The following is a 27,828-nucleotide window of genomic DNA, read 5'->3' as shown; positions in this document are numbered from 1 at the left end:
GGCAATACAGTCATAGGACAAAGGAGAGTTAATGGGTTATAGATTGTTGTGATGAAACATAAACTAGAGTCCTGGTCTACACTACACAATTACTGCAGCATAACTATGTTGCTCAAGGGTGCGAATAATCCACATCCCTGAGCGACGTAGTTATACAGACCTAAGCACCAATATAGACAGTGTTATGTCGATGGAAGAATGTCTCCTGCCAACATAGCTACCGCCTCTCATGGAGGTGGAGTTATTAAGCTGATGGGAGAACTCTCTCCCATTATCTTAGAGCAGTGGTTCTTAACCTATTTACCATTGTGGTCCGCATCCAATACTACCTGTATGGCCCTGAGGATGTCACATGGGCCGCAGTTGTGCGCTGATTGAGCCGCAGATTGAGAACCACTGGCTTAGAGCATCTTCACCAGAAGCACTACAGTGGTGCAGCTGCATCACTGTAAATCTGGAGTGTAGACCTGCCCAGAGTCTCTACTGAGTACATGATTTTTGGTGCCTAGCAGAGTTATGAATTTAAGCTCCCAGGCTCATCATTTGAAGGTAGGATGAGGACAGGGAGGTCAGATATAGCATTCCACATTCTTCCTAAAAATATTTTAAAGCCTTAAATATTTTAATCTAGCACTTCAAATTTCAACTACAGCTTTCAGATGTGCATTTCAAAATGGATATTTTTAACCAGCCGTGTGAGCTTGTGATTTGACTATTTCAAGATACAGAGCCGGGATAAAATCTCTCCGACCAGCTGGAAGTGGTGTAGAGGCAGCAAGTATAAACCCAAAACATTTAAAGGTGGCAGACAATCTTTTAGCATTCTACAATAGCCTCTCTGTCCAACCTAAAACACTACATTCTCAATGACCTCACACAGGAAAACGATAAAAGACACAAACACCATACCACCTGTGGGTGAACACTTTTCACAAAGTGATCACTCTATATTTGACCTATCAGCCCCCATCCTCAAAAGAAACCTGCACAATTCTTTTAAAAGACAAGCTTGGAAGCTGAAATTCATAACTTTGCTAGAGACTAAAAAACATGGTTTTAAAAGACACCAGCTTTATGGTTTATTACAACAATTTGTTACCCACTAAACCTCCATTTTTTCCTATGACTTCATTGGCCATTTTACCTTGAATAGTCCCTTAAAATATGTGAGAACTAAACTATCTGTTCAATCTTGTTTTTAGCTGTGACACTCTTAGTACCTTTTCCAGACCTGAAGAGCTCTGTGTAGCTCAAAAGCTCGTCTCTCTCACCAACAGAAGTTGGTCCAATAGAAGATATTACCTCACCCACCTTGTCTCTCTAATAGCCTGGGACGCACCTGGCTACAACTCCACTCCATACAAGCAGCAAAGAATCCTGTGGCACCTTATAGACTAACAGATGTTTTTGCAGCATGAGCACGACACGGCTACCCCTCTGATACTTGACTCCATACAAGAAATACCAATAAAATTCAAACTTCAACATCAGTTTGTAACTGCAAAACGTGATCAAATAACCATCCCTTCTCTTTTTGACTTAAGAACTAAAAATTGCAAAGCAGCATCTCAAAAAACCTAGAAAAATAATTCATTTTATTATCATCACTGCTTCATAAGAAAGATGCATGCTTCATGAGTTAAAGGATCAGGAGGGAAGTTATGTTCCGTTACTCAGCTAAATGTTTTTCAAGTAGAAAAGTACTTTTTTATTGCTGTTGACAACCATATCTTCCTATGGTAGGAACGATATTCTCAGCACTTCTGATTTATCAGTAATACACAAGAGCTTTGGCTTACTCCAAAATCACTTTCCATTTGTGGGGTGGGGTGCATGCAGAAGGACAAAAAAGGATTAGGTTATGATTCATGTCTGAAGCTGCACACTATTAGAGAGCTGCTACCCTGGTACTGGGCTTGTAATTTTTCACCTATTTTGTGGCAGAACTCCAAGTTATTGGGGTACTGTACAGTCATTCACATATTCTTGTTGTCACAGCAGAACAAAAATATTTTCTGTCTCCAGGTAACGGGCAACAGTAATTCCTAAAATATAATTTTTGTTTTACATTTCAGTTAATTTTAAACATTCTTGGCTAAGATGGGACAGAAATAACTTTCCAAAACAGTTGCATTTTTGTAAACTTCAGCTTTACGAGAATCCATTCTTGAACCACTTGAGAATATTTTATGTGAACAGTGTTTTTTTAAATAATAATATAAAGTAGAGATATTCTGTTGTGGTCAGTCTTTGGCTCATGTTTTGCCTATTAGTTACATGTTTTTGTTCAAGGTACAGCTGAAATGACTGCCAAACCAGAACTTGTTATGATGATGTTTCCAAAATGTTTTAAACAGGATCTGTGAAAAGTCTATTCTCTACTACAAACTAGAATTGATGCGTGAAGAATTCCATGGCTTGGAAGGGAGGAAAGGATGTGAAATATATTCGTATTATTTGGTTAAAAACAAATGGCTCATCTGCTTCTAAAATTAAAGGTGGCTAGTAGCAGTTACACAGTAGTCAAGTCTGAGCTCACACTTCACATTTCATTGCCAGTTTCTGAATGATTTAAAGTTCTAAAAAAAGTCAATATGGATCAAGCAACACTGCCCAACAAACAGGGACACTTTTTATGTAATAATTAAACAGGTCCAATATTTGAAATTTCACAGTTGACAAATCAAGTTTTATTACATCACTAAATAAATAAACCAATGTTTTTATTGCTTCTAAGGCAACAATGCTAACATGAATACTTACCAGTCAGTATAATGTTTCAGTTTGATAGCCATTGGCAATAAACTGCCTGCATATTAATCGTGTTCCCTCGAATCAAGAGGGATTCAATTGCATCCTTTTTTAGTCAATAGTTACCAGTGGAAAAGGTAACCAAAGGTTATTTAATTAAGCACCAGAATACTACACACTATTTTCAATTAAAACCAACCAGAGAGTTTGACAGCGAGCCAGGAATCCCTTTCACGAACCCAATTTACTCTCAATTTACAGCACCTTCCCACAGAAATCTTATCCTGCAGTAGGTGAGTTAGCTACAAACTGATGTTTGATTATTTAGTCCAGTATCTCTTTCTGAAACTATTAAGTAGAACTGTACTGGAACCAAAATTCACCTCTGACAGAGGATTTTGAATTTCTGGGGGAAAGAAAAAAAAAAGGTTTCAAATCAGAACAAGGTGGAAATGCCATATTTTTCATGGGACAGAAATTTGAGAAAAAGTCTGTTTTGGAAGAACCAAAACAGGTTTCCTCTTAAATTTCTGGACAGTTCCCTAGCCACCTGAGGGGACAGCCTGCTCCACTCATCTGCTGGGTAGGAAGCAGGGGAGCTCAACAGCCCACCAGGCAAACAGCCAGAAAGCCTTGGAGTTTATATAGCCCAGCAATCCCAGGGAGCTTGCCAGGTGGACAATTGCAGGAGCATGGGAACTGGGCAGCCCACCAGGCGGGCAACCCAGAGATATGGGGATACTGGCTGTTCACCAACTAGGCCATGTGGGAGACAGGCAGCCAGGCAGGCGGACAAGAAACCAGGCAGAAAGTTTAAACGGAGTCGACATGTTCCCGTGGAACGTTTCGATTATGTTGAATAAACATGTTCTGATGGAAAACTGATCTGTCAAACTTTTTCTTACCAGTTCTTTTATTAACCTTGGGATTAGAGCAGGAGACTGGCACCTAGATAGCACCATGTTTGAATGTCAGAATTCCATATAACAGATTGAGAGGAAGAACTTGTTTCCATTTCAAGCTCTACTTAGGCGTGTAACTTCACCTCTGCGTCTCAGTTCATATATCTGTAAAATGGATATAACTTATATGGAGAACATGACAGACAATATTGTTTTGAGATCCTCAAAGTGCTATGATTTCAAAGTAGCATGTCCTTTTATAAAATATGCAATGATTTTTACAGACACAGACTGACAAAGCAGCCCGCGCAATACAAGCAACATGCTTTGCAAGTTTCCTCACACCATTTTTCCCCAACACATCTTACTCCTGATCCTGTTCTTTAAATACTGGCCTCTCCAAAAAGGAGTATCAAGTGTGTTAAACTGTGGTGTGGACTGCTTCTATGGAACAAACATGTGCCACATCATTAAAACTGACTTCATTTAATTTTTTTAAACCCAGTCATCAGAGATAAAGTAGAGGATTAAGTGAATGTATCCAGTCCTATATTCTTTTATGATAATTAAAATAAGTAACAACTCTAAATGCATCTTTGACCCTCTTTGCAATTTAGCCATTAGATGTTATTAAGTAGGTAATTCAGTTAGGAAAAGAACAAATTGGTACAATGTTTTTTCACTCGTTTGCCTTTACTCTTCAAAACCTTTCTCTGAGTAGTCATTAGACTAATAAAGACTTCATGAGAGCAAAAGGTAAGGTATTTAGAAATGCTTAGAAGAGGGTGTCAGGTGGCGAATTAGGGTTGCCAGGCATCCGGTTTTTGACCAGAATGCCCGGTTGGAAAAGAACCCTGGCGGTTCCAGTCAGCACTGCTGACCGGGCTGCTAAAAGTCCAGTTGGCAAAGCGGGACTATGGCAGGCTTCCTGCCTCCACGCGGCTCCCTGAAGCAGCCAGCATGTCCCTGTGGCTCCTAAGCGCAGGGGTGGCCATAAAGGCTCCGCACACTGACCCCACCCTGAGTGCCAGCTCCACAGCTTCCATTGGCCAGGAACTGCAGCCAATGGGCACTGCAGGGGCGGTGCCTGCAGGCGTGGGCAGCGCACAGAGTCCCCTGACCCTGCACCTAGGAGCCAGAGCAGGGCCAGGGACATGCTGCCGCTTCCGGAAGCTGGGTGGAGCCAGGTAGCCTGCCTTAGCTCCGCTATGCTGCCGAATGGGAGCCCGCACCCCGAACCCCCTCCTGCACCCCAACCCTCTGCCCCAGGTTGGAACCTCCTCCTGCACCCTAACTCCCTCCCAGAGCCCACACCCCAACTCCCTGCCCCAGCCCTGAGCCTCCTCCCACACCCAAACTCCCTCCTGGAGCCTGCACTCCCTCCTGCACCCCAAACCCATCATCCCTGGCCCCACTCCAGAGCTTGCACTCCCAGCTGGACCCCTCACCCCTTCCTGCAGCCCAACCCCCTTCCCCAGCCCAGAGCCCCCTCCCTGCACCCATCATTTCTGGCCCCACCCTGGAGCCTGCCTGGGAACAGGGGCGGGGCAAGGGTATTTGGTTTTATGCAGTTAGAAAGTTGGCAACCCTATGGTGAGAATACATTATGGAAAGAAGCCTGGTTTTATTCTTAAATAAATTCACAAAATGCAGTACAATCTGCAGTTGACCAGCAATAGGCAGAAATGCCAAAGGAAGAAAAACTAATCATACAATTGTAACTTTTGCTACATAAAACTGCCTAAGTTCGACAGAATCATACATGAACAATTCCAAGTATCCGTTTCACAGCATTTGAAATACAAACTTACTCTACATAGTCTCTGCTGTAAGTTACTATGGCCTTTTGAGCTTTCATTTTTACAGCATTAAGAAGCAAGAGCCCCCTGGCTGCCCATGTATCAAGGATAGGAGGTTTAACCACATCAAAAATAGCTACTGTACTAACCTCAAGGTGTGTTTATTTTTAAGGTTGGAAACAGTCAAAAAAGCTCAATGTTTATTAAATGTCAGTTCTGGGTGACCTCTAAATAACCTACAGGCACACAAAGAATGAGGGCACTTTCTGAAGTTTTATGATGTAGATAATAGAAGATCTAAGGCTCAAAGCTAGGTCCAATCTACAGGAGGAAAAAGCTACTTATAACTGACAGTTACCAAAAGCAAGTCACTCTTCCTCAGATGAATAAGCCCTTAACGTAAATCTAAGTTATACTTAAACTGAAAGAGGGTTTTACAGCTTTTGCCCCCTAGATAGCTAGAGTCTGTTTCAAAATAATCATAATACATGGATATTAGAAGTAAAAGGAAACAAACTAGTTCGCACAGACGGGCTTTTATTTTGTACAGTGATGAGATCCCAAGACCCCAAATTATAGCCATTAAAGCAAAAAGTCCCAATCAGAATGAAGCTTTTGAAAATCATATCCTATGTCATACCAAGGCATTAAGTTTTTCTCCTAGCTTGCCAACAGTGTTATTCTACAACAAAAAAAGCTGACAAAGTTCAAGAATTTACAGTAATTCAGAAGATTAAAACTGATGAATAATGGAACACTGACAGACTCACAGACTCAAAGGATGGGAAGGGACCTTGAACGGGCATCCAATCCAGTCCTCTGCACTCATGGCAGGACTAAGTATTATCAGACCATTCCTGACAGGAGTTTGTCTAACCTGCTCTTAAAAAAATCTCCAATGATGGAGATTCCACAACCTCCCTGGGTAATTTATTCCAGTGCTTAACTACCCTGACAGTTAGGAAGTTTTTCCTAATGTCCAACCTAAACCTCCCTTGTTGCAATTTAAGCCCATTGCTTCTTGTCCTATCCTCAGAGGTTAATGAGAACAATCTACCTCCCACCTCCTTGTAACAACAGTTTTCATGTATGTAAAAGGTTGTGTCCCCGCTCAATCTTCTCTTCCAGACTAAACAAACCTAATTTTTTCAATCTTCCCTCACAGGTCATGTTTTCTAAGCCTTTAATCATTTTTGTTGCTCTTCTCTGGACTTTGTCCAGTTTGTTCACATCCTTCCTGAAATGTGATACTCAGAACTGGACACAACACTCCAGTTGACACAACACTCCAGCTATGTTCGACACAGAGTAGAGCGGAAGAATTACTTTCCATGTCTTGCTTACAACACTCCTGCTAATACATCCCAAAATTAAGTTTGCCTCTTTTTTTTTTTTTTTGGCAACAGTTACACTGGTAACTCATATTTAGCTTGTGGTCCACTATGACCCCCCAGATCCCTTTCCGGAGTACTCCTTTCTAGGCAGTCATTTCCCATTTTATATATGTGTAACTGATTGTTCCTTCCTAAGTGGAGTACTTTGCATTTGTCCTTATTGAATTTCATCCTGTTTACTTCAGACCATTTCTCCAGTTTGTCCAGATCATTTTGAATTTTAATCCTATCCTCCAAAGCACTTGCAACTCCTTCCAGCTTAGTATCGTCCCCAAGTAAGTGTACTCTCTGTGCCATTATCTAAATCATTGATGAAGATATTGAACAGAACCGGACCCAGAACTGATCCCTGCGGGACCCCACTCGTTATGTCCTTCCAGCATGACTGATAACTACTCCCTGGGAATGGTTTTCCAACCAGTTTTGTACCCACCTTACAGTAGCTCCATCTAGGTTGCATTCCCCTAGTTTGTTTCTGAGAAGGTCATGCAAGACAGGATCAAAAAGCTTTACTAAAGTCAAGATAGATATACCATGTCTACCGCTTCCCCGCTATCCACAAGGCTTGTTACCCTGTCAAAGAAAGCTATCATCTTTAATGGGAGACATTTTTGAAAGAGCTATTAGAATAGGCAGTTCTTCCCTCTACCATAGTACCTTTAGAGCCTCAGTTCACAGCTATTCCTAACAATGGCATTAAAAGTGGCAGTTTCACCATTATCTGTTCCCCCAGAATGAGGATTTCATTGCTAAACATGCAGACAAAGAAGCCCTAAAGCATAGTTAGTCCAAGGCAAAGATTTAAATTTAATGCTCAGTACATCAGTTTTGACCTTTGGCACTAGGAATTGAACCAATGTCCCCAAAAACAGTAAAGGCTCTTAATCTCTCCCTTACATACATTGCATCTGTGCCAACACACATTCCTTAAGGTTGATTTAAGGTTTTGAGTTTCCAAGATTCTAATGCCTTTGCTATGTTCGACCATTTTGAATGTCTGGCTGGCAGCTTGTGAAACCATAACTTGCATTTCTCCCCTTTTTGTAATAGTACATCCATGAGGAATTACTTTATTTTTAATAGCTTTGCTAAGCAGAAGGTCAATAGGGTGATAGAAGTTTTGAAGCCAGTTTTGATCAGTATTCTACACTCAGCATTATTAACACAAGAGAATTGGAGAAAATGAAGCCCAGAGTCTGAGCATCGTTCACCCAGTGTAACAGGCTATGAAAGCCACCAACCATCACTGGGGCCGTAATTGTGTCATGGGAAATTTTACTACGAGTGCTATCACTTAGCCTACAAGTCATGAAAATGGAAGGCAAGATTTTTGAAGGCACAAATGGGAGTAAGGCAACCTACTTAAAATGACTTTCAATGGAATTTGGGTAACTAGCCTTGCCCCTTCTGCCATACAAAAATTCAAGATCATTAACAAGCACCCAAAATGACCTTTTTCCTTTTTAATGTATGTGTTTTAATAAATAAATAATTTGGGGATTTAGACTGGTCACACTAGAGCCCACCTTTGTAAACCCAACCAGCTCTCATTTACTTATTTTTTAAGCCATTTGGGGAGGGATTATAAGAAGAACACTTACAAGAATTACTGTTAAGCAAGCCCATTGGGTTGGTCTTTTCTGTTGACACCTGCTTAAGTTCCCACTACCTATTAACTTACCATGTAACAACAGCAACTGAGCCCCAATTTTGCAAATAGATCTCTATGGGGAAACCTCTGTCCTGGCACTGAGCCTCAATGAAGTCAATGTAGAGCCACTTGCAGGATCAGGGCTTGAATGGTTTCCAATGTCAAGTAAAATGTAGAGATTGAATAGAAAAGCTAACTAAAGGCATCTTCACTGATCTCACAGGTCACTCTGACTGAGCATGTTGCTACAGGTGGAAGTGCTTCCTGCAGGCCACCTTAATTAACACTTTCCATTATAAGACCTTATTTTTAGTTGCTTTGTCAAACACACTGTTCAGACTGAAATTTTCCATGTCAGATGAAACAAAGCCAGAGCCAGACACCTATTTCCAAAAACAGTATCAGAGGGAAAGAAATCATTTTGCCAAAAAGAAAATTCTTACAACTGTTGCATCGAGAAGCTCTATGCTTTGGAGCAGGGACTTGAAATTTGGCAGGTTGCTGCCAGCTATTAGGAATAAAGCTAAAAAATTAAGCTAAAATGCATGATACATTGAAACTACAACTTGTTCCAATATAAAATAATTTCAAAAGACACATAAACTGCAATATTTTCCTGATGATCATTTATGCTTAAGAGTTGACTGCTCTGTCATTAGAAATGATAGATTTGTTACCTGGCAGCCACAGAAGCAAAGGCAAAACTTCTGAAGGAAACTCACTATTGGCTCATTCTCATAAAAAACTGTGATGGCTTCTTTGCATGTGGTCTAAATACTGAGCCACATAAACCCAGGGGGAGTTATTGGTTTGTTTTGGATTGTGTTTGTTTGTCAGGTGGACAAGGCCAAAAAGAAAATGGCAAAGAGGATGTACGGATCTGGCATTTTTAACTAGTACTAATACTTGTTAACTAAATGTGCAGCAGTAAAGGGTGAAATTTTGTCCTATGCCTCTAAGACTTTGTCCAGAGACTTAATGTGTGGCAAGCCAGTATGTGAATGCACAGCGCTCTAGCCGGCCGCACACTAAGTTCCGTAGCATGCAGTGACATAATGCTATTTGAGACACTGGACTTGTGGGAGAAAAGGCTGTGAAGGCACAGCTACACAACAGCTGCAGAAATGTGGACCTCTATGAGCAGACTGCATCGGGGATGCAGGAGATGGGACATGACCGGGATCAGCAGCAGTGGCGTGTGAAAGCAAAGGAACTGAGACAAGCATACTAGAAGGCCAGGCAGGAAAACAGTCAAATAGGGGGTGAAGTGCAGACCTGCCACTTTTACAAAGTGCTGCATGCCCAACTTGGCAGAGATCCCACCACCACAATGGAGACCACCCTGGAGCCCAAGACAGCCACTTGTCATGTGCAAGACAGGTAGACAACTGGTGAGCCAGACATGTATATATGCTTATTGTTTTTAAAGGTATTTTTCTTTTAAACACTTTGGCACTAAATAAAATAGTTTGCTTTAAGAAGGCTGTCTGGTCACTGTTAACCACTCCCAAATAGAACAGAACTGCAAGTACTGAACATAACTTGGACCTGCTGACACAATCACAGTTAGTATCTTGAGACTGCAGCTCAAAGCCTGTTCTGAAAGTGGGAGAATCACATGGCTCCACTTAGAAAGAAGGTGACAGCTCAAGGCTTTAGACATGGAAGGAGTGCTCTCACAATCCAGGAGGGCTCAGCAGTGCAGTTAGTCTGGTAACTGTGACAGATGCCACTATGACTATGCCATGAAGGTGAAGGTGTTGAGATAATGAAATGTGAAGCAGCTGATAGCTAACTCCAGCTGATATTTGAAAGAGGTATGCCTTCCACCTTCAGTGAGACTACAGAAATTATAAATTCCCGTGAACTGACACACACACTCTCCCCTCTCCTACCCATATGCACTCCTACATACCTTAACTCTCTTATGCCTTATTACATTCACGATGATTATCTGTAGAAGCAAGTAAGCAGCAGCAGCAAGCAAGACAGCTAAGAAGAATCAAAAGCCACCACCCATCATCCCAAGCAGCAGAAAACTTCCAGTTTTGCACGATTTCTGCAACACAGCATCCCAGAGACTTCACCATCACTGGTGAGATGGTGCTTGCAAAAGCACTACCAAGGGATTCAGATTTACATATTTCTTCTAATAATTTTAATGTGATATGGAATAGCTATTCTAGTTAAAAGACACCAACAGCTTCTCCTCAAACACCAAACTGTTTAGACCATTTACTCCTGGAGAGGAGACATAAGCTAACCTTGATAAACAGAGAGGAACAGCAAGATTTAACGTGAATTTAAGATTGAATATTAATTAATGTGACAGTCTCAAGACTGTGCCTTGAGTGGCTTTTTTTTTTTTTAACTGAAGTACTGTAAATGTTTCTTTGGTTTCATAGAACCTAGTTAAAATCACTTACCTCTGCCCATTGATAAACTGTTTAGGTTATCCATGATAAACCAGACAGGAGTCACCAACCCCTAAATAAAATTCCTTAGTCCATTTATAAACTGTTTCAGTTGTCTATGTTACACTAAGACAGGAGTCACTACCCATTTGGGGTTTAATAGACTTTGGTCTCAACTTGCCTTGAGAAGAGTTGCCACACCCAGTAGACCCTCTCTTGCAGTGTAAGCTGTCGAAAGCTCTCCACAAAGATACACAGAAGGGATTGCGGTGGAAGTAACCACTGTTTAAATGCTTGTTTGGTTTTGTTTCTCTGGACTGTATACTTAGTAATTTTTGTTATTTAAAATTATTTGGCACTCAACAACTTAACACCACTTTCTGCCCCACAAATCATTGCTTCCATTTGTTCCTGCTGTTGCCACATGTTAACAAAGAGGGAAGGAAGTGATGGAGTTTGCACAAAGCAGAATTAATGGAACATCTCAATGCCAAAAGGAAAAGATAAAGTGATAGAAAGGCATTGGGTCACAGTTACATTAAGCAGCACAATGTGCTCTTTTACACAATCTGCCTGACCTCAATTAACAGTCCAGAAGCTTTATTTACAGTGACTGAGGCACAGATGAACAACAAAAAAATCACCATGTTCTTCACCCTACTTTCAATGAATTAGATGAGGGAAAGAAGTGTTGGAATTGGTTGTAAAGGAATAAAGAGTGATATGACGAGAAAGATATTTGAAGATAAATTGAGCAGAAGTGAAATACTGGTATGCACAGGGTTTCCAACAACATTTAAGATTTACAACTAGTGAAAAAAAAAATTCATCATGGATACAATGTTCTCCAAAATATGTCACTGATACTCATCAAGTAAGAAAAAGATTAGATCCTCAGCTAACCTCATTTTCACTCATCCTTACCTACAACGATTTTAATTAATCTTTGAAATACAATGCACTTAGATACTTACACAAGATAAAATTAGTGCTCTGGAGGATACAAGATTAAAACCGACAGTATCTTCAGTAAAATAACTAAATGGGATCACAAGCAATTATAACTGTATCAGTTTTAAGTGGGCAATTTTGACAATTGATTTAAACTATGCAAGAGGCTTGTTTGGATTTTTTTTTAAACTAAACTGAAATGGTATTTTTCAGTGATTCCTAAAATATTAAGGAGGCTGTGATTGGTTAAGGCTGTTCTAAACATAACATGCCTACCCCCATAAAAAGGAAGTACATGAACAATTGAGACATCTAACAGCACATACACACTACCCTTCCACCGAAAAAGACTTCACTAATGTCAAATCCACTACACAGCCCAACACATCACACTACTGACTTTGTTCCTGTGAGGATCCCAGACTTTCAGTACCCAAGTCCCCATATTCCTTTCTGTCCACCTCCTTCCCCTCATCCCACAGAGGCAGATTTAAGGTTGCAATGTGTGGTGTATGCTGATTGTGCTACTGAAGTCTTTCTCTGGGTAGTAAAGAAAAGCAGTAAATGGTACCTTAATTGTTCATTTCCTTGCTTTTGTGGTTTTATGTTAGGTATGTTATATAGAGACCAACCTTAACTGATACACAGTGTGGTGGTTTTGTAGACCAATTTCCAAGTTTATCTTTGAGTTTATCATGTTATCTACCAATGAGAACTCTTGATCTTTCAGTCCCATCGCTTCACAGAATCACTTCACCACCCAACAGAATTGCAGCATGTAAGTTAACTGGAGAGGAATGCCAGCAATTGGCTGAATTACCTCTGATGTCACAATACTATTTAATGATGTGAGGTTCTGAACTGGCCCTGAGAAGTTATAAATCACCACTGTTAATTATTAAGCAAAAAGTTCTGCCGCTTTTTTTTCCCCCAAAAAAACATGCCTATTCCCAGAGTTTCCACTGAATTCTAGTTATAGGGAAGTATTATTGAAGAATTAGTAAGAAGTGTTAGTTTGAAGGGCCCAAAAGACCATGAGGCTCAAAAGAGTAATTTCTTAAAATTAAAATTGAGCCCTTTAAGAAAATTTTAACAAACTAATTAGCACAATTACTTAATAAGAAGAAAATGAATAGTTGCTTATCAATTACATGCTGCAAATTTGAGGAAGATTCTTCCTACAACACAGAAGGTTCTGTCCCAGCTTTAAGTAAAAAACTGAACCCAACCTTAACTATAGAGCTGATTACAAGCACATCCATAATTTAAAAATGGTCAAAACCAAGCTTCAGCCTTTTGAACATACTGACAGCATACACATAGTATTCACTCTTAAAGTTAACAAAAAAACCCAGACCCTACCTCAGGCTTCATCACACTTCCTGCGGTCTGATACAAAGCAGCTGCAGGGAAAGCTCACAGTGTAAACAGAGGGCACTGGGGTATAGAAGCCTGTAAAACATGGCTGCAGAAAACCAAAGCTAGATGGTTTATTTTTTTTTAAAAAGCCTTTACAGGCATAGTTTACACAATGTGTTGGATCCAAGACAGCAGCCCAAGTGGTTGAAGATCACTTGCCTACGATTGATTCCTATCTTTTAAGGAGACAAAGTAAGGGAGTAAAAAGAAATCCTTACAAGATACCAAAATTCTTAAACCTGACTGGTAATTGCTCATGCCCTGTGTATAACTTTCTGAAAATATTATACCCCCGTTAAAACCCTCTGAAAGTGTGGAGTAGAGAAATAGAGACTAAATTACAGCAGCAACAATGCAGATAGAAGACAGTACCAGCTCAGCAAGACCACCCCAAACTTGAACGTGTTAACTTGTAAATAAACCGAGAACATCATCTTAAAACTTTTTCAGGCAGGTAAGGGCCAATGGGATTCTATATTCAAGAGCGAATGCAAAAGATTCTGAGGCATCCAGATAACAACTTGACATGGAGAAAGTGCAAACAGTGTTAAGAAAAGCAACTATATAAAAGAAAAATGTCCCAAAAACCAAGCAAAGCTCTGGCAAAAGATTAATATATTTGAACTGTTAATAGGATCGTGCTCTTTTTTTCTATAAAAGTTTGTTTGTGTGAAAAGAAACTTCCTCTCCAATTCTTTGCAGAAAACAAATAGAACAAAATTGTGTGTATATATTAAGAATTGCTCATTGTCACAAATTCTAATAAGTAATTCAAATTAAGTCTAATGCAAAGAAAAAGTGACATTACAGTAGGTATTTTTTAAGAACTCTTAAAGTTTGTTTTATCTTTTAAAAATGTCAGTTCTGGTCTTCCCATTTTTTGTTTCAAAGAATTGAATAACTCCTTGTACAAACAGCTGTCTCAACCCTTAATTGAAAAGACAGTGGTGTTAATTTTTAAGTAGTGGTTTTCTTATCATGAAATGTTGGTCTCACAAGGGGAGTGTGAATTGCAAGGAAGAAAGGGTTATACATATGGAATAAACAGCTGTGAATCATGAGTAATGTCCAGACCACTACATGCCCATGTAAGAAACAGCTTCTTCTCCAAAAGTTTTATGTTAAATAGATGTTAACAAAAACCAGTGAGTTTAGAGAGTCTTAAATTTATTTAATCCTCAATCAGGTTTCACTTTTATTGGTACACACATTGCCATAATCCTACCAGGTGTCAAGAGTTGTCTACAGATTCTTCTGGAGTAGACAAGATTCAAATTTTTAATATAAAAATCCTAAGCAGAAAAAATAATTAAAAACAATGCCTGTCATCTTTATTCATTATAAGGCAACAAACATTTATCTCCCTTAGCAGGTAACTTTTGAACTATAACTAATCATCAGCCATAGGAGTCATTATTGAACTGGCAGGAACAGCTTTATAGTTAGTCACCTAGCATATGAATTCAGCACGTCCATATTGCAATTTGGTGATTTGAAAATATTTCACCTTTTTTATACTACCACTCCATAAACTTCACCTGTCTAAAGCTTCGGAGACCTGAAATCCATGCTGGTTAATATTTTAGACTGAGTAAAAGTCTGCATTCGCAATAGGAAAAGTTGAATTGATGTTCATGTCAGGGTTTCCCTAACCATCCCACCTACGTTAGAACAAAACCTTTTCAAATGGAAAATGCCATTATGTAAGTGATATCGTACAAGTCCCATCTGTTTGAAAAGGGTACCCTAACAGGGTTTCCTGTTATTGTTTAAAGGTTTCCCCTTAAGACAAATGTAGTTACTGTTACCATACACCTACACACTGTGAAGCACTGCCATAAAGACAGTTTAAGAAAAATAATTGGGGTTTCCAATAGTCTCAATAACATGAAAAATAGGTTAATTTTTGTGATCTGAGTTATCAGAATAATTACTGACATGAAAAGGATTTATAAGAAATGCCAATAAGAATCTTCATGGTCTCGTTGGTTTTATATTTCGATGGAAAGTGTAGAGAGTCACAACAGAAAACTTAATGCAATAACTGGTTTCCAAAATGAGATATTTTTTGGAAAAAACAGTACTCTGAATTCCTTCCAGCCCAATATTCTTTAAATTTAGTGTGGATTTGTGGGTGGATGCCTAGTTCTCTTCTTTCACAAACAAGAACATCCTTCGCCTCCCTTAATTTATGTTAATATGACATGACTGCCTGAAAAGATTTGGAAAATGTTATAATTCTAGTTATTTATTATAATTCAGTTGACATGGGCCTACTCCTTCCCATACTACTTGCAAAAACGCAAAGTGAAAAGACCAACCTTAATATATATAGACCATAAGAAAAAATATTTTCAGTTTATATAACTGATATTGAGAGACTATTGATGATCCTTATTTGCACTCCTAGCACTCTTTTTAAAAAAGGCATTCCTAGTTACTTAATAGATGTATATGAAGAAAACCTCTGCATTCTGCCTTCAATTTCTAACTGGCAGTTTTTACAGGATGTAAAGTTTTGGTTACTATTGATCAAGTCTCCATTAGAATCAGTAACCTGATGGTGAAAGGCATCTTCCTGACTGTAGAGCAATCTCCAGAATCATCCAGTTCCTAGCCATACATATACAATTATGTATTTAGAACATCCACCTAAGCTTCACTTACAAGCAAATTCAGAGTTTGAGGTCAAAAGGGACCTTTAGATCATCTGATTTGATGATCTGTACATAACACAGGCCATTAAATTTTACCTACATACCTCTATATTGAGTCCAAGAATGTGTGTTTGACTGAAGCATAAATTCCAGAAAAGGCATCCAGTCATGATCTGGAATTAGAGAGATAGAAAATCCACTACTTCCTTTGGTAATTTGTTGCAAGGGTTAATCAACCTTGCAGTTAAAAAATTGTGCCTAGTTTCTAACTTGATTTTGTCAGGCTTCACTTCCAGCCTTTGGTTCTTGCTATCCTGTTCTGTGCTAAATCAAAGAGCTCATTAAATCCCAGTATTACCACCCAACAAGGTATTCATACTCTAAGCAAATCACCTCTTAATATTCTTTCTGATCACTGTGAGGGATTTTCTCCAGCCCTCGAATCATTTTCATTGCTCTCTTCTGCGCCCTCTCCATTTTTTCAACATCCTTTTTTAAACATTGATATCAGAACTGAACACCGTATGCTAGGATCAGTCTCACTAATGCTGTATACAAATACAAAATGAACTCCTTACTCCTACTCACCACTCCCTTGTTTATACATCCAAGGATCACATTAGCTCTTTTTGCTACATGAACACACTGGGAGTTCAAGGTCAGTTGCCTATCCACTATGACTCCTAAATCCTTCCCACAGTTATTGCTTGTGATATAGAGGCCCACTGACGTCAACTGGCAAAGGGTTCACTATTCTGTAACAGTAACTCCTGACAAGCCTGACAAACTCACTACATTCAACACATTGCTGTCACAGTATTTCTCCAAAGAGGGTCAAGTGAAGTCTCTAAGATCTTTTATGTTCGTGATCCTCATAATTGTTGCAAGATGTATGTACTGTATGTACTGATGATATTTAAGGAGTTGTGTATATATTTGGATAATATGTTTTAAAGTCTGAATCAAAGAAGGGTTGTCAAGAAGGTTTTGACCAGACAAAGAATATATATTCACCTGTCTGCCTTGGTTCATGAGAAAAATGGCACTGTAAGCAAACACAGTGGAAGGCCATTTGCACACAGCATCACCATGAGGATGTGAAGGCAACATGGAACTAGCATACCAGGGAATAAACCACATGGGAAGTCATGACTCTGGGGGACAAAACTATGAACACTGGGGATATAAGAAGTAGGCAAAACAACCTCTCTTTATCCTTCATTGAAGAAGCAAAAAAGACAGCCCCTTTTGCCTTAGTGAAAGGGGGATCCCAGACATGGTGGGAGAAACTACTGTAGATGAGGGTTTAGCCTGTTAAAGTAACTTTGAATTCTAAGAAGAGGGTTATACTTTTGTTTTATGTGTTTCTTTTTTTAGCCTTATTCACCATCCCTATTACCTTAGCCTTGGATTTAAAAAAAAAACAAAAAACCCCTCAACTTTTCATTATCACAGCAATGAGATTGTTTATGTTATATTGGAGTTGATCTTCAGTTAAAGCAAACAAGTGGGTGTGTGCACTGGTCCTTTGGGGACAGCTTACATGGTAATTTTTGAGAGTGTCCGGTGACGGGCTGGACACTGCAGGTGAATGTTTTTAGGGCTCTGGGATTGGGAGGCATTTGTGGTTAGCCTGCAAGGCAAAGTAAGGGTTAGCAAAGACCTGAGGAGATTGGCTGAGTGGCTAACAGACTGCTGGTATCAGGGCATTGGCACTCAGTTAAGCACAAGCAAATCTTCCTCTCGCTGGAGGCCGGGGTGATTCTCAGTCCTGGGCACCCTGAAAAAGTGTCACGCTACTGTCCAGGATACAAGTTTCCCATTCTATAGACATGGCCTGAATTGCTTGATCCTGGATATCAAACTCTGATTTGGCTGTATTCTAAGGCATTTTGTTTGAATGGGCTCAGGTTACCAGGCAATCCAACTTGCTCTGTATGACTGCATTGTCCTCATCATTATTTACCACTCCGTCAATCTGCAAATTTTCTCAGCAGTGATTTTATATTTCCTTCAAGATTATTGATGAAAAGACTGAAAAGCATTAGGCCTAGTACTGATCTCTGTGGAACCCCTCTGAAAACACCCCCATTCAATGATTCCCCACTGACAATTACTTTGAGATCTGTCACTCAGGTCTCAATCCATTTAACATGTTCTCTATTAATACTGTACAACACTAATTTTTTAATCAGAATGGTACGCAGAACTAAGGCAACACCTTGCAAAAATATAACTATATTACACCTACGCAGCCACCTTCATCAACCACACTTATAAAGTCAAAGAATGAAATCAGGTTTGTTTGAAAGACCTATTTTCTATAAAACCATGTCAATTGGCATTAATTATACTGATAGCCTTTAATTCTTTAACAAGTGAATTCCATATCAGAACCTGTCACTTTTGGTAAGCTGTTACGAAAAGCTTTCCAGACCTATCATTTTAAGTAACTCAGCAGTCACAAGAACCATCTCTGAAAAGCACCATCTAGACTATCAACATTCTTTATTTGGCTAAACAGTTCTACTTTTCAAAAGCAAATATTACTTAAGAAAATTGGCTGAAGAATTAAAAATCAAGTCACCCATTCCTGCATCCTACTCCACATTGTGTCCTTGTCAGAAAATAATCCATTACCCCCAACATCCCTGAAGAGGTCACCCAAATCACTGTCAGAGCTCCAAGTACTTTTCCACATACACATTTCATCTTGTATCCTAAATACCACAAAACTGGCTATCTCAAGAATGGTATTTTTAATATGATAATTCATTAAAAGGCAATATTTTACATGACTTTCTGTGGAGGATCTTGAGTCCAATAAGACATCAGTTACTTCCACTTCACCGTGAAACACAGTCATGACAAAAACAATGATAAGTCCTTGTGGCACCTTAGAGACTAAAACATTTATTTGGGCATATGCTTTTGTGGGCTAAAATCCACTTCATCAGATGCATGGAGTGAAAGATACAGTAAACAGAATATATATTCTAGCACATGAAAAGATGGGAGTTGCCTTACCAAGTGGGGGGTCAGTGCTAATGAGCCAATTCAATTAAGGTGGAAGTGGCCTATTCTCAATAGTTGACAAGAAGGGGTGAATATCAAGGGAGGGAAAATTACTTATGTAGTGCTAACGAGGCCAATGCAATCAAGGTGGCCCATTTCCAGCAGTTGACAAGAAGGTGTGAGTATCAGGAGAGGGAAACTTACTTTTTGTAGCAACCCATCCACTCCCAGTCTTTTTTCAGGCCTAATTTGATGGTGTCCAGTTTGAAAATTACTTCCAGGTCTGCAGTTTCACATAAGAGTCTGTTTTTGAAGTTTTTCTGGTTGAAGAATTGCCACTTTTAAGTCTGTTATTGAGTGTCCAGGGAGACTGAAGTGTTCTCCTACTGCTTTTTGAATGCTACAATTTGTGCCCATTAATTCTTTTGCATAGAGACTGTCTGGTTTGGCCAATGTACATGGCAGAGGGGCACTGCTGGCAGATGATGGCATATATCACATTGGTAGATGTGCAGGTGAACGAATCCCTGATGGTATGGCTGATGTGGTTAGGTCCTATGATGGTGACATTCATAACATAACTTCTTCCTAATTCAGTTGCAACTGCATTATCTAACTTTAGAGTATTTGTCATTTAAAATGCACAGAGTAAACACTGACGTGAACTATAAAGCACTTGGCCAAGCTGGGAAATTCCATTTGTTTAATTTAGCTAGACACACTCCAGGCAGGATGCATTTTATTTACAAAAAGTTGGCTTCTCGGCAAATAGTTACAGCTACTGTACTTGTATGTTCAGAGACAAACAGGATCATAGATGCTGGAACTAGGGTGCTGCCACACCCCCTGAACTGAAGTAGTAATAACAACCCAAATACATGGTTTCCACCTTCAGCATCCCCATAGCGCCAATGAACAAGATTGTAAAAATCAAGTGCAACAGAAGTTTTTTTTTTCTCAGATAGGATTTTTGCTTGAACAGTAGAATGTACAGCAAGCACATCAAAACAAAAAGTCTGAGCTAGTTAGAGGCCTGAACATTTATACTTTACATTTAAGCAGAACCAATAATGCTTTAAAAAGAAACCTAACTGGCTGGATAGTGATTTTCATTCAAGTATAGGTAAAACGCTCTTAATTTAAAACAGAGGACGCTCAGCCAGCATTGTCACAGTCTAGAAAATTGCCACTACCTTTCAGCATTTGTAGATTACTTACCACATAACAACTGAGAGTTAATGCAACAAAGCAGAATTCCACATTCTCAGTAGTCTTCTTCTGGGACAAATTGTGTCTTATTGTAGACCTCAGCATTTGATTTATTTTCTTAAGCCAATACAATCTTTCAATAGCCTGATTTGTTTTGATTCTAGTAATTTATTCAATTAGAGGAAACTAGGTTATTAATTACATGGATATGCCCAGCTAGGAAAAATGGACGTTCTGCTGATGTGCATCTCTTTCTCTAGACAATAAGCACATTAAACAAGCAATGAAATGTTCAGAGATTTCACTAAACCATTATAGGAGGCACAGGTAGTGACACCTATAGTTAAGGTTATCCGACACACTTCATTTTAAGAGATCATTTTCAGTTGCTTATAACTTCAGAGAAAGGAAGGAAACAGCTGTAGCAATAAGTGATCATTTAATCAAAGATTTATACAGCGAAGGGGTCAATTTAAGGTTGCACAGGCAACCTTAATTTTGTTATTTCCTAACTTTTGAGTGTTTCTTTGTAAAATTGATGCTCTTTTAATGAAGTTTGTGCATGTAACTACATATATGTGTATTCATGTATGTATTTAGGTAGCAGAAGATATTTTTCGTTGCTTCATTTCCACATGTGGCTCATCAAGCAGGGACTATAGAAGTGACTTCCTCACAGTTAGTAACAGACTCCCCATCAAAAAGTAAGGGAGTAAAATAATGCCTAGCTCTGAACCTATCCCTTAAATCTGGCTTTGTACCAGATGACTGGCGGATAGCTAATGAAACACCAATTTATTAAAAAGGCTCCAGAGGCAATCCTGGCAATTTCGGGTTGGTAAGCCTAACTTCAGTACCAGACAAATTGGTTGACACTATGATAAAGAATTATCAGACACACAGATGAACACAATACATTGGGGAAGAGTCAACATGACTTTTGTAAAAAGAAATCATGCCTTACCAATCTATTAGAATTCTTTGAGGGTGTCAAAGATGTGGACAAGTGTAGTCCAGTGGATACAGTTTACTTGAACTTTCAGAAAACCTTTGACAAGGTCCCCCCACCAAAGGCTCATGCAAAGTAAGCAGTCACTGCATCAGAGGCATGGTCCTCTCCTGGATCAGTAACAGGTTACAAGATAGGAAACAAAGGGGAAAAATAAATAGTCAGTTTTCACAATGGAAAGCGGTAAATAGTAGGGTCACCCAAGGAGCTGGACTGGGACCAGTACTGTTCAACATGTTCATAAATGATTTGCAAAAAGGGTAAGTGGTGAGGTGGCAAAGTTTGCAGATGATACAAACTTACTTAAGACAATCAAATCCAAAGCTGACTGTGAAGACTTAAAAAGCAATCTCACAAAACTGAGTGACGGCAACAAAATGGCAGATGAAATTCAAACCTGATAAATGTAAAATAATGCACGTGGGAAAACATAATCCCAACTATACATTCAAAATTAACTAAAATTAAATTCAAGAAAGATCTAGGAGTAATTGCAGATCGTTCCTAACATTCTGTTTACATTTTTGACTGCTGTTGCTCATTGAGCAGCTGTTTTTAGAGAACTATTAAGAAAGGGATAGCTAGTAAGACAGAAAATATCATAATGCCACTATATAAATCTACAGTACGCTTACATCTTGAATACTGTGTGCAGTTCTGGTCACATCTCAAAAAAAGCTATATCAGAGTAAGAAAAAGGACAGAGAATGGTAACAAAAATGATAGGGGTATGGAACAGCTTCTATATGAGGTGAATTAATAAGACTGTGACTGTTCATCTGGTCCATCTACACAGTTAGGTCGACATAAGGCAGATTATGTTGACCTAATCATGTCAGTGTCTACACTATAGCTTATCTGTAGTCCCAGAGTTCAATACATTCACTCATCAAAAGGTTCTGGACACTCTAAAGGAATCCCGACCCAAGAGTTGCGAATCCAATCTCAGGCCCTTCCTGGCTCGTAAAAGAGCCATGAATAACGTATGCCACTCCTTTCCAAAATAGTCAATGCTTCATACAGAGCTAGAATCTTCCCTTCCTCCTTCCAACATGCAATAGGCCATCCTACATAAAGAAACTCACCCTGGAGACTTCAGACTTAGCCAACTATTGGCCAGGTGTCAAACCTGACATTCCTCAGCAAGCTCACAGAGAATCTAGCCAAAAGCCAACTACAGGCAACAGCTCGATGTCTAGTTGCCAGCCGGTATCAAGTAGAGTGCCCCAGGAGTCAGTCCTGAGGCCGGTTTTGTTCAACATCTTTATCAATGATCTGGATGATGGGATTAATTGCACCCTCAGCAAATTCACACATACACTAAGCTGGGGGGAGAGGTAGATATGCTGGAGGGTAGGGACAGGGTCCACAGTGACCTAGACAAATTGGAGGATTGGGCCAAAAGAAATCTGATGAGGATCAACAAGGACAAGTGCAGAGTCCTGCACTTAGGAAGGACGAATCCCATGCACCGCTACAGGCTGGGGACCGACTGGCTAAGCAGCAGTTCTGCAGAAAAGGACCTGGGGATTACAGTGGACAAGAAGCTGGATATGAGTCAGTAGTGTGCTCTCGTTGCCAAGAAGGCCAACGGCATATTGGGCTGTATTAGTAGGAGCATTGCCAGCAGATTGAGGGAAGTGATTATTCCCCTCTATTCAGCTCTGGTGAGGCCACACCTGGAGTAGTGTGTCCAGTTTTGTTTCCCCTCCCCAAAGAAGGAATGTGGACAAATTGGAGAGAGTCCAGCAGAGGACAACGAAAATGATTAGAGGGCTGGGGCACGTCTTACGAGGAGAAGCTGAGGGAATTGGGGTTATTTAGTCTGCAGAAGAGAAGAGTGAGGGGGGATTTGATAGCAGCCTTCAACTACCTGAAGGGAGGAGGGGTTCCAAAGAGGATGAAGCTAGGCTGTTCTCAGTGGTGGCAGATGACAGAACAAGAAGCAATGGTCTCAAGTTGCAGTGGGGGAGGTCTAGGTTGGATATTAGGAAACACTATTTCACTAGGAGGATGGTGAAGCACTGGAAGGGGTTACCTAGGGAGGTGGTGGAATCTCCATCCTTAGAGGTTTTTAAAGCCCAACTTGACAAAGCCTTGGCTGGGATGATTTAGTTGGTGTTGGTCCTGCTTTGAGCAGGGGATTGGACTAGATGACCTCTTGATGTCTCTTCCAACCCTAATAGTCTATGATATGATTCTATAAAGGCCCATGTAACTGAAGTCACAATTGGCTAATTCAGTCTAATTTAACAGTGCTCTTGGATTCCTCACTAATGCTGAACTCTCATATAGCAATAGCTGCTAGTAATGCTTTCTACCACCTCGGGTTGAGTAGGAACTCTGTCCAATGCTGGCAGACAAAAACATGGACTTAGTTATACATGACTTTGTCACCCCTCGGCTGGACTACAGTAGTGCAACATACCTGGGCATGAAACCTTCAGCACTTAGGAAAGTCCAATTAGTACAAAAACACTGCAACAAGTCTCCTTAGCAACAGAGGCTACAGATAGCACGTCACACCTTTCCTCTGCTCTCTAGACTGCCTTCCCATCGAATTTAGGATTTAGTTCAAGGTCTCAGTTCTTATATTCAAAGTGCTCCATGCCTGGGCCCAAGATATCTAAAAGGCCATTTAAAGCTCAAGAATGAAGACTGTGGTCAACAACTTCACACTCAGGCGCAATGGAACTCTCAACAATAAGAATGAAGCTCGTCTGTGCAGGAGTCAGGACTTTCTCCAGGGCTGGTCTGAGACTGTGGAATGAACTCCCCCAGGAACTAAGGACTATCACAAACTTTACCACTGTCTGCTTCAAATGCAAGGTGCACTTCTTTGACCCTGCTTTCTCTAATATAAACACATAGCAACAGGTATATTTAACCAACACAAAAAACAAAAACCTACCAAAACAAGACACTCCACATGCTTCTCCCTCTGGGGAGAAGAGAAGAGAGCAAACACCACATGACCGATGAGTTGTCACATTGTTCAACGCACTACTGGAAGGTATTCAGATGTGTGAAGTATGAACACCTATATAAAACAGAATAGGATCCAAGTAGCTACCATCCTGATCTTCTGGCAACAAATGTATTCGTTGAACCACTTCAAGATTACAGGATTTGTTGGGACTGCAGAAGGGTTGGTATACTTTTGATAATTCTTGTTCCTTCTGATACGGATTATGGCCTCTAACCAAATTAGATAATTTAGAGCCTGAAGAAACTTTTTTTCTTTTGTGGATTTTTTTTTTGAGGTTTGATATAATTATCCCAGGGCAAAGGAAGGAGAAGAATTGTACTAAATAAACTTTTTTAAGGATTGACAATACCCAATTCGTCCTTCGTTATTTTGGCCCATGCTGTTTATGTTTTCGGAGTTTCACTCTGGAGAAGTGAGGGAGATTAGAATTATCTGAAGCACTCTTTCCTGGGCTGCCTCCCCTAAGAGGATCTGGAAGACTCCCCTGGTTGATGAAAGGGCTGATCCTGAAATTAAAATCCAACTTGTCTGTGCTTAACAGAAAACTTGGTTATGGAGAAGGAGGCTCTATGATGTCTAGAGCTAAAAGACCTTGATCTCCTATGCCGTGTTGAAAGAAGAAGTGCTCCAGAGGAAATGACCTGTGGATGAAACATAGGAACTTGACTAGTGGATCAGATCAGTGGTCCATCCACTCCTCTAGTCTGACGCTGGCCAATACCAAATGCTTCAGACGAAGGTACATGAAACCCTGAAGTAGGCAGCTTTGTGATAACCTTCCCCCAGAATAGTTTCCTCATAGGCTCCATTAGGGAGAGGGTCATCTTAAGCCCTGAAGCAAAATTACAGGAATGTAATTTTATAAATAGACCCAATACCTAGAAAAGCAGAAATAAAAGGTATGGCAAATTATTACTGAAAGACTTGAAATATGAACCAAATACTAAAAGCAGAAAAACAACTACATAAAAGCATTTTAAAGATCAGATAGATACCTAAAAGTTAAATAAGTGATAAAGTACATCACATATCTTTAGTACTGAAGCTATTGGTGAGTTTTACTATTCGTGTGATTTCTGGTGAAACAAAAGATCTGCTAAAACTCCTGAGGGACTCATTTGTTTATTTACTACAATAATGCTGATATTCATGTCATCCATATAACGTAACTAATCCCGTCATTCTCGTATTTTCCTTTAAAGCAGTATTCACTCTGTCACTGAACAATCCAGATCCACAAAAAAGGACTGCCATCAGCTGTGTGTCAAATAACTCACCCACCCAGTGACAAAACCACAAAGTCTTGCTAGTGAAGATGAAGGATCTGATAGTACTTTGATATGTTTTTTTTTAAAAAGAATACTGAAGGGCCATTAGAGGACATAGTTACTCAAGAGCCCAAAGCCTCTCTCGTCATCTTTTAATGCTTGATAGTCAATTTAGCTAAGCCCAAAGAGTCAATGGCTCACAATGTTAATGTGCTGGAAAGAAGACAACCAGTAATGTGATAGAAGACTAGCAATTATTTTTACTTTCTGGAATCTACCATGAAAGGCACAGAGAGTAGGAGTAACAAGAAACAGAGAGTAGGAGTAACAAGAACTAGCATCTTCATTTTGCTCCGTTTCATTTAGTTTTAAGGGCCTCACACACTTGTTTAAATAAAAATTCCCATTCCTCTGGGCTATCTTACTGAATGCTGTGGTGGATCTAATTCTTGGGTCCTCCAGATTAGCTCTAGTACAAAAATGAGGAGGGATAGCTCAGTGGTTTGAGCATCGACCTGCTAAACCCAGGATTGTGAGTTCAATCCTTGAGGGGGCCACTAAGGGATCTGGGGCAAAAATCTGTCTCGGGATTAGTCCTGCTTTAAGCAGGGGGTTGGACTAGATGACCTCCTGAGGTCTCTTCCAATCCTGATATTCTATGAAAAGGTGGCAAAATAGACCTGCAAACCAGGGGATGAAGTGAAAAATAAAAGCTTTGATCTCTCACTGCTGGATTTAATTTTTCTTAGGCTTCTTATAAGACAGAACTAGCAAGGGCAGGCACGTAGGAATTGTCCTTCCAAGACAGCAAGGCCTTGTTGGGACTACTGACTGGCTTAAGTCTCAAGTGTTAAGATTTAATCACCGATAGTGCTGAAAAGTTCCTTTCCTGTGGGAGCCACAGCAGGATGGGGTGTGGAGCTATATTAGCAGACACTGCTGGTGTGACCTTTCAAGAGCTGTTGGAAGCTGCCATCTAAGGCAGCAAAACCACAGTTTGTATAGAGTAGTAGATAGCAAAGAGTCACTGCAGGCGTAGTCTAACAGGTCATTCGTGCCTTTCTGTAGCTTTTGCTGCTAACACTGAGGGGAAAAAAAGGAAGCCAAATGGAGAAATCCAGGACGGGGACGGTGCTCTGCTTTAAGGGCAAACAAAGAACCTGTATTCCTATAGTCCAGGGGTTGGCAACCTTTCAGAAGTGGTGTGCCGAGTCTTCATTTATTCACTTTAATTTAAGGTTTCGTGTGTCAGTAATACATTTTAATGTTTTTTAGAAGGTCTCTCTCTATAAGTCTATATATTATATAACTAAACTAGTGTTGTATTGTAAAATAAACAAGGTTTTCAAAATGTTTAAGAAGCTTCATTTAAAATTAAATTAAAATGTTGATCTTACGCTGCCGGCCCGCTGCTGGTCTGGGGTTCTGTTCACCTAGGCCGGCAGCGGGCTGACTGGGGCCTGCGGCCGGGACCCCAGCTGGCAAGGGGCTGGCAGCCAGAACCCTAGACCAGCAACAGGCTGTGCGGGGCTGGCAACCAGGACCCCAGACCGGCAGTGGGCTGAGCGGCTCAGACCACTGCCGCTCAGGGGTTCCATCCAACAGCTCCTGCCAGCCAGGATGCTGGCTGCCAGACCCGCTCAGCCCACTGCCCGTCTGGGGTCCCGGCCCTGCCCACATACAGTGAGTACCTACCTTCTCCCTGGTTCTGGCCCATTCTCCTCTCTCTGCACTGAGCTGAGGGTGGGAGTGCACTGAGCACAGGGCTGGGGATGAAGGGTCTGGCCAGGAGCTAGAATGAGGGAGGGGGCTCAGGGTTGGGGCGGGAGGTTTGGGTGTGGGGCACTTACCTGGGCAACTCCCATTTGGTGCGAGGGGTGCAGGTGGGAATGTGGTGGGAAGGGGTGCAGGAGCTCCCATCTGGTGCTCAGGTTGGGGGTGGCTGGGGATGTGGGGGGTGCAGGAGTCAGGGCTTCGGTCATGGGGGGGTGAAGGTGTCAAGCAGAGGGCTGGGTGTGTATGAGGCGGGTACAGGGCTCAGGGCAGGGACCTGGGGGGGGGGCGTGCAGGGCACAGGGCCCAGAGCATGGGCCTTGGGGGGGTGTGGGGCTGCGGGGCTCAGGGCAGAGGTCTGGGTGTGTGGGGGGGGGGTCAGGGGAGGGGATATGCCCCTATTCCACCACCATCCCCTTCCCCAAGGCTCTGCCCCCGCTTCTTCTCTGACTCCACCAGGAGCAGCGAGCACACTGACTCTGCTTCTTCCCGACCTCCTCCCTCACAAGGGCCATCAACTGATTGGCAGGGAGGGAGGGAGGGATGGAGAGGCGGCGGAAGAGGGGCAGGAATCCAGCACACTACAGGAAGAGGCAGGGGAGCCGGCTTCTGCTCCCTGCCCCTTGC

The 27,828-nt window shown here is 40.8% G+C and overlaps 1 protein-coding gene across 6 annotated transcripts in view; it reads right to left on the bottom strand.

Moving 5' to 3' along the window:
• The window catches only part of LCLAT1 (lysocardiolipin acyltransferase 1), a 223,294-nt gene that overhangs the window by 149,663 nt on the left and 45,803 nt on the right, over positions 1 to 27,828 (bottom strand). Inside the window, exons 1-2 of one of the 6 annotated variants that reach the window (XM_045010361.1) lie at positions 12,569 to 12,631; positions 11,886 to 11,949 (exon numbers count right to left, since the gene is read on the bottom strand). The exons of 1 other annotated variant lie outside the window; for it this stretch is intronic. Coding sequence is in view for 1 of the 5 variants with exons in the window: in XM_045010359.1 (XP_044866294.1) it covers positions 12,495 to 12,598 (104 nt within the window). In the remaining 4 variants the exon portion in view is untranslated. Of the gene's footprint in view, positions 1 to 11,885; positions 11,950 to 12,433; positions 12,456 to 12,494; positions 12,633 to 27,828 lie in introns of those variants that run through there. 4 more of the 6 variants (XM_045010362.1, XM_045010363.1, XM_045010359.1 and 1 more) reach the window with 4 other exon arrangements.

This window comes from Mauremys mutica, chromosome 3, assembly GCF_020497125.1.
Source record: "Mauremys mutica isolate MM-2020 ecotype Southern chromosome 3, ASM2049712v1, whole genome shotgun sequence".
Classification (NCBI taxonomy): Eukaryota; Metazoa; Chordata; order Testudines; family Geoemydidae; genus Mauremys; species Mauremys mutica.
Note: the sequence above shows the minus strand (reverse complement) of the source record. Positions and strands in the feature narration are given on the sequence as shown.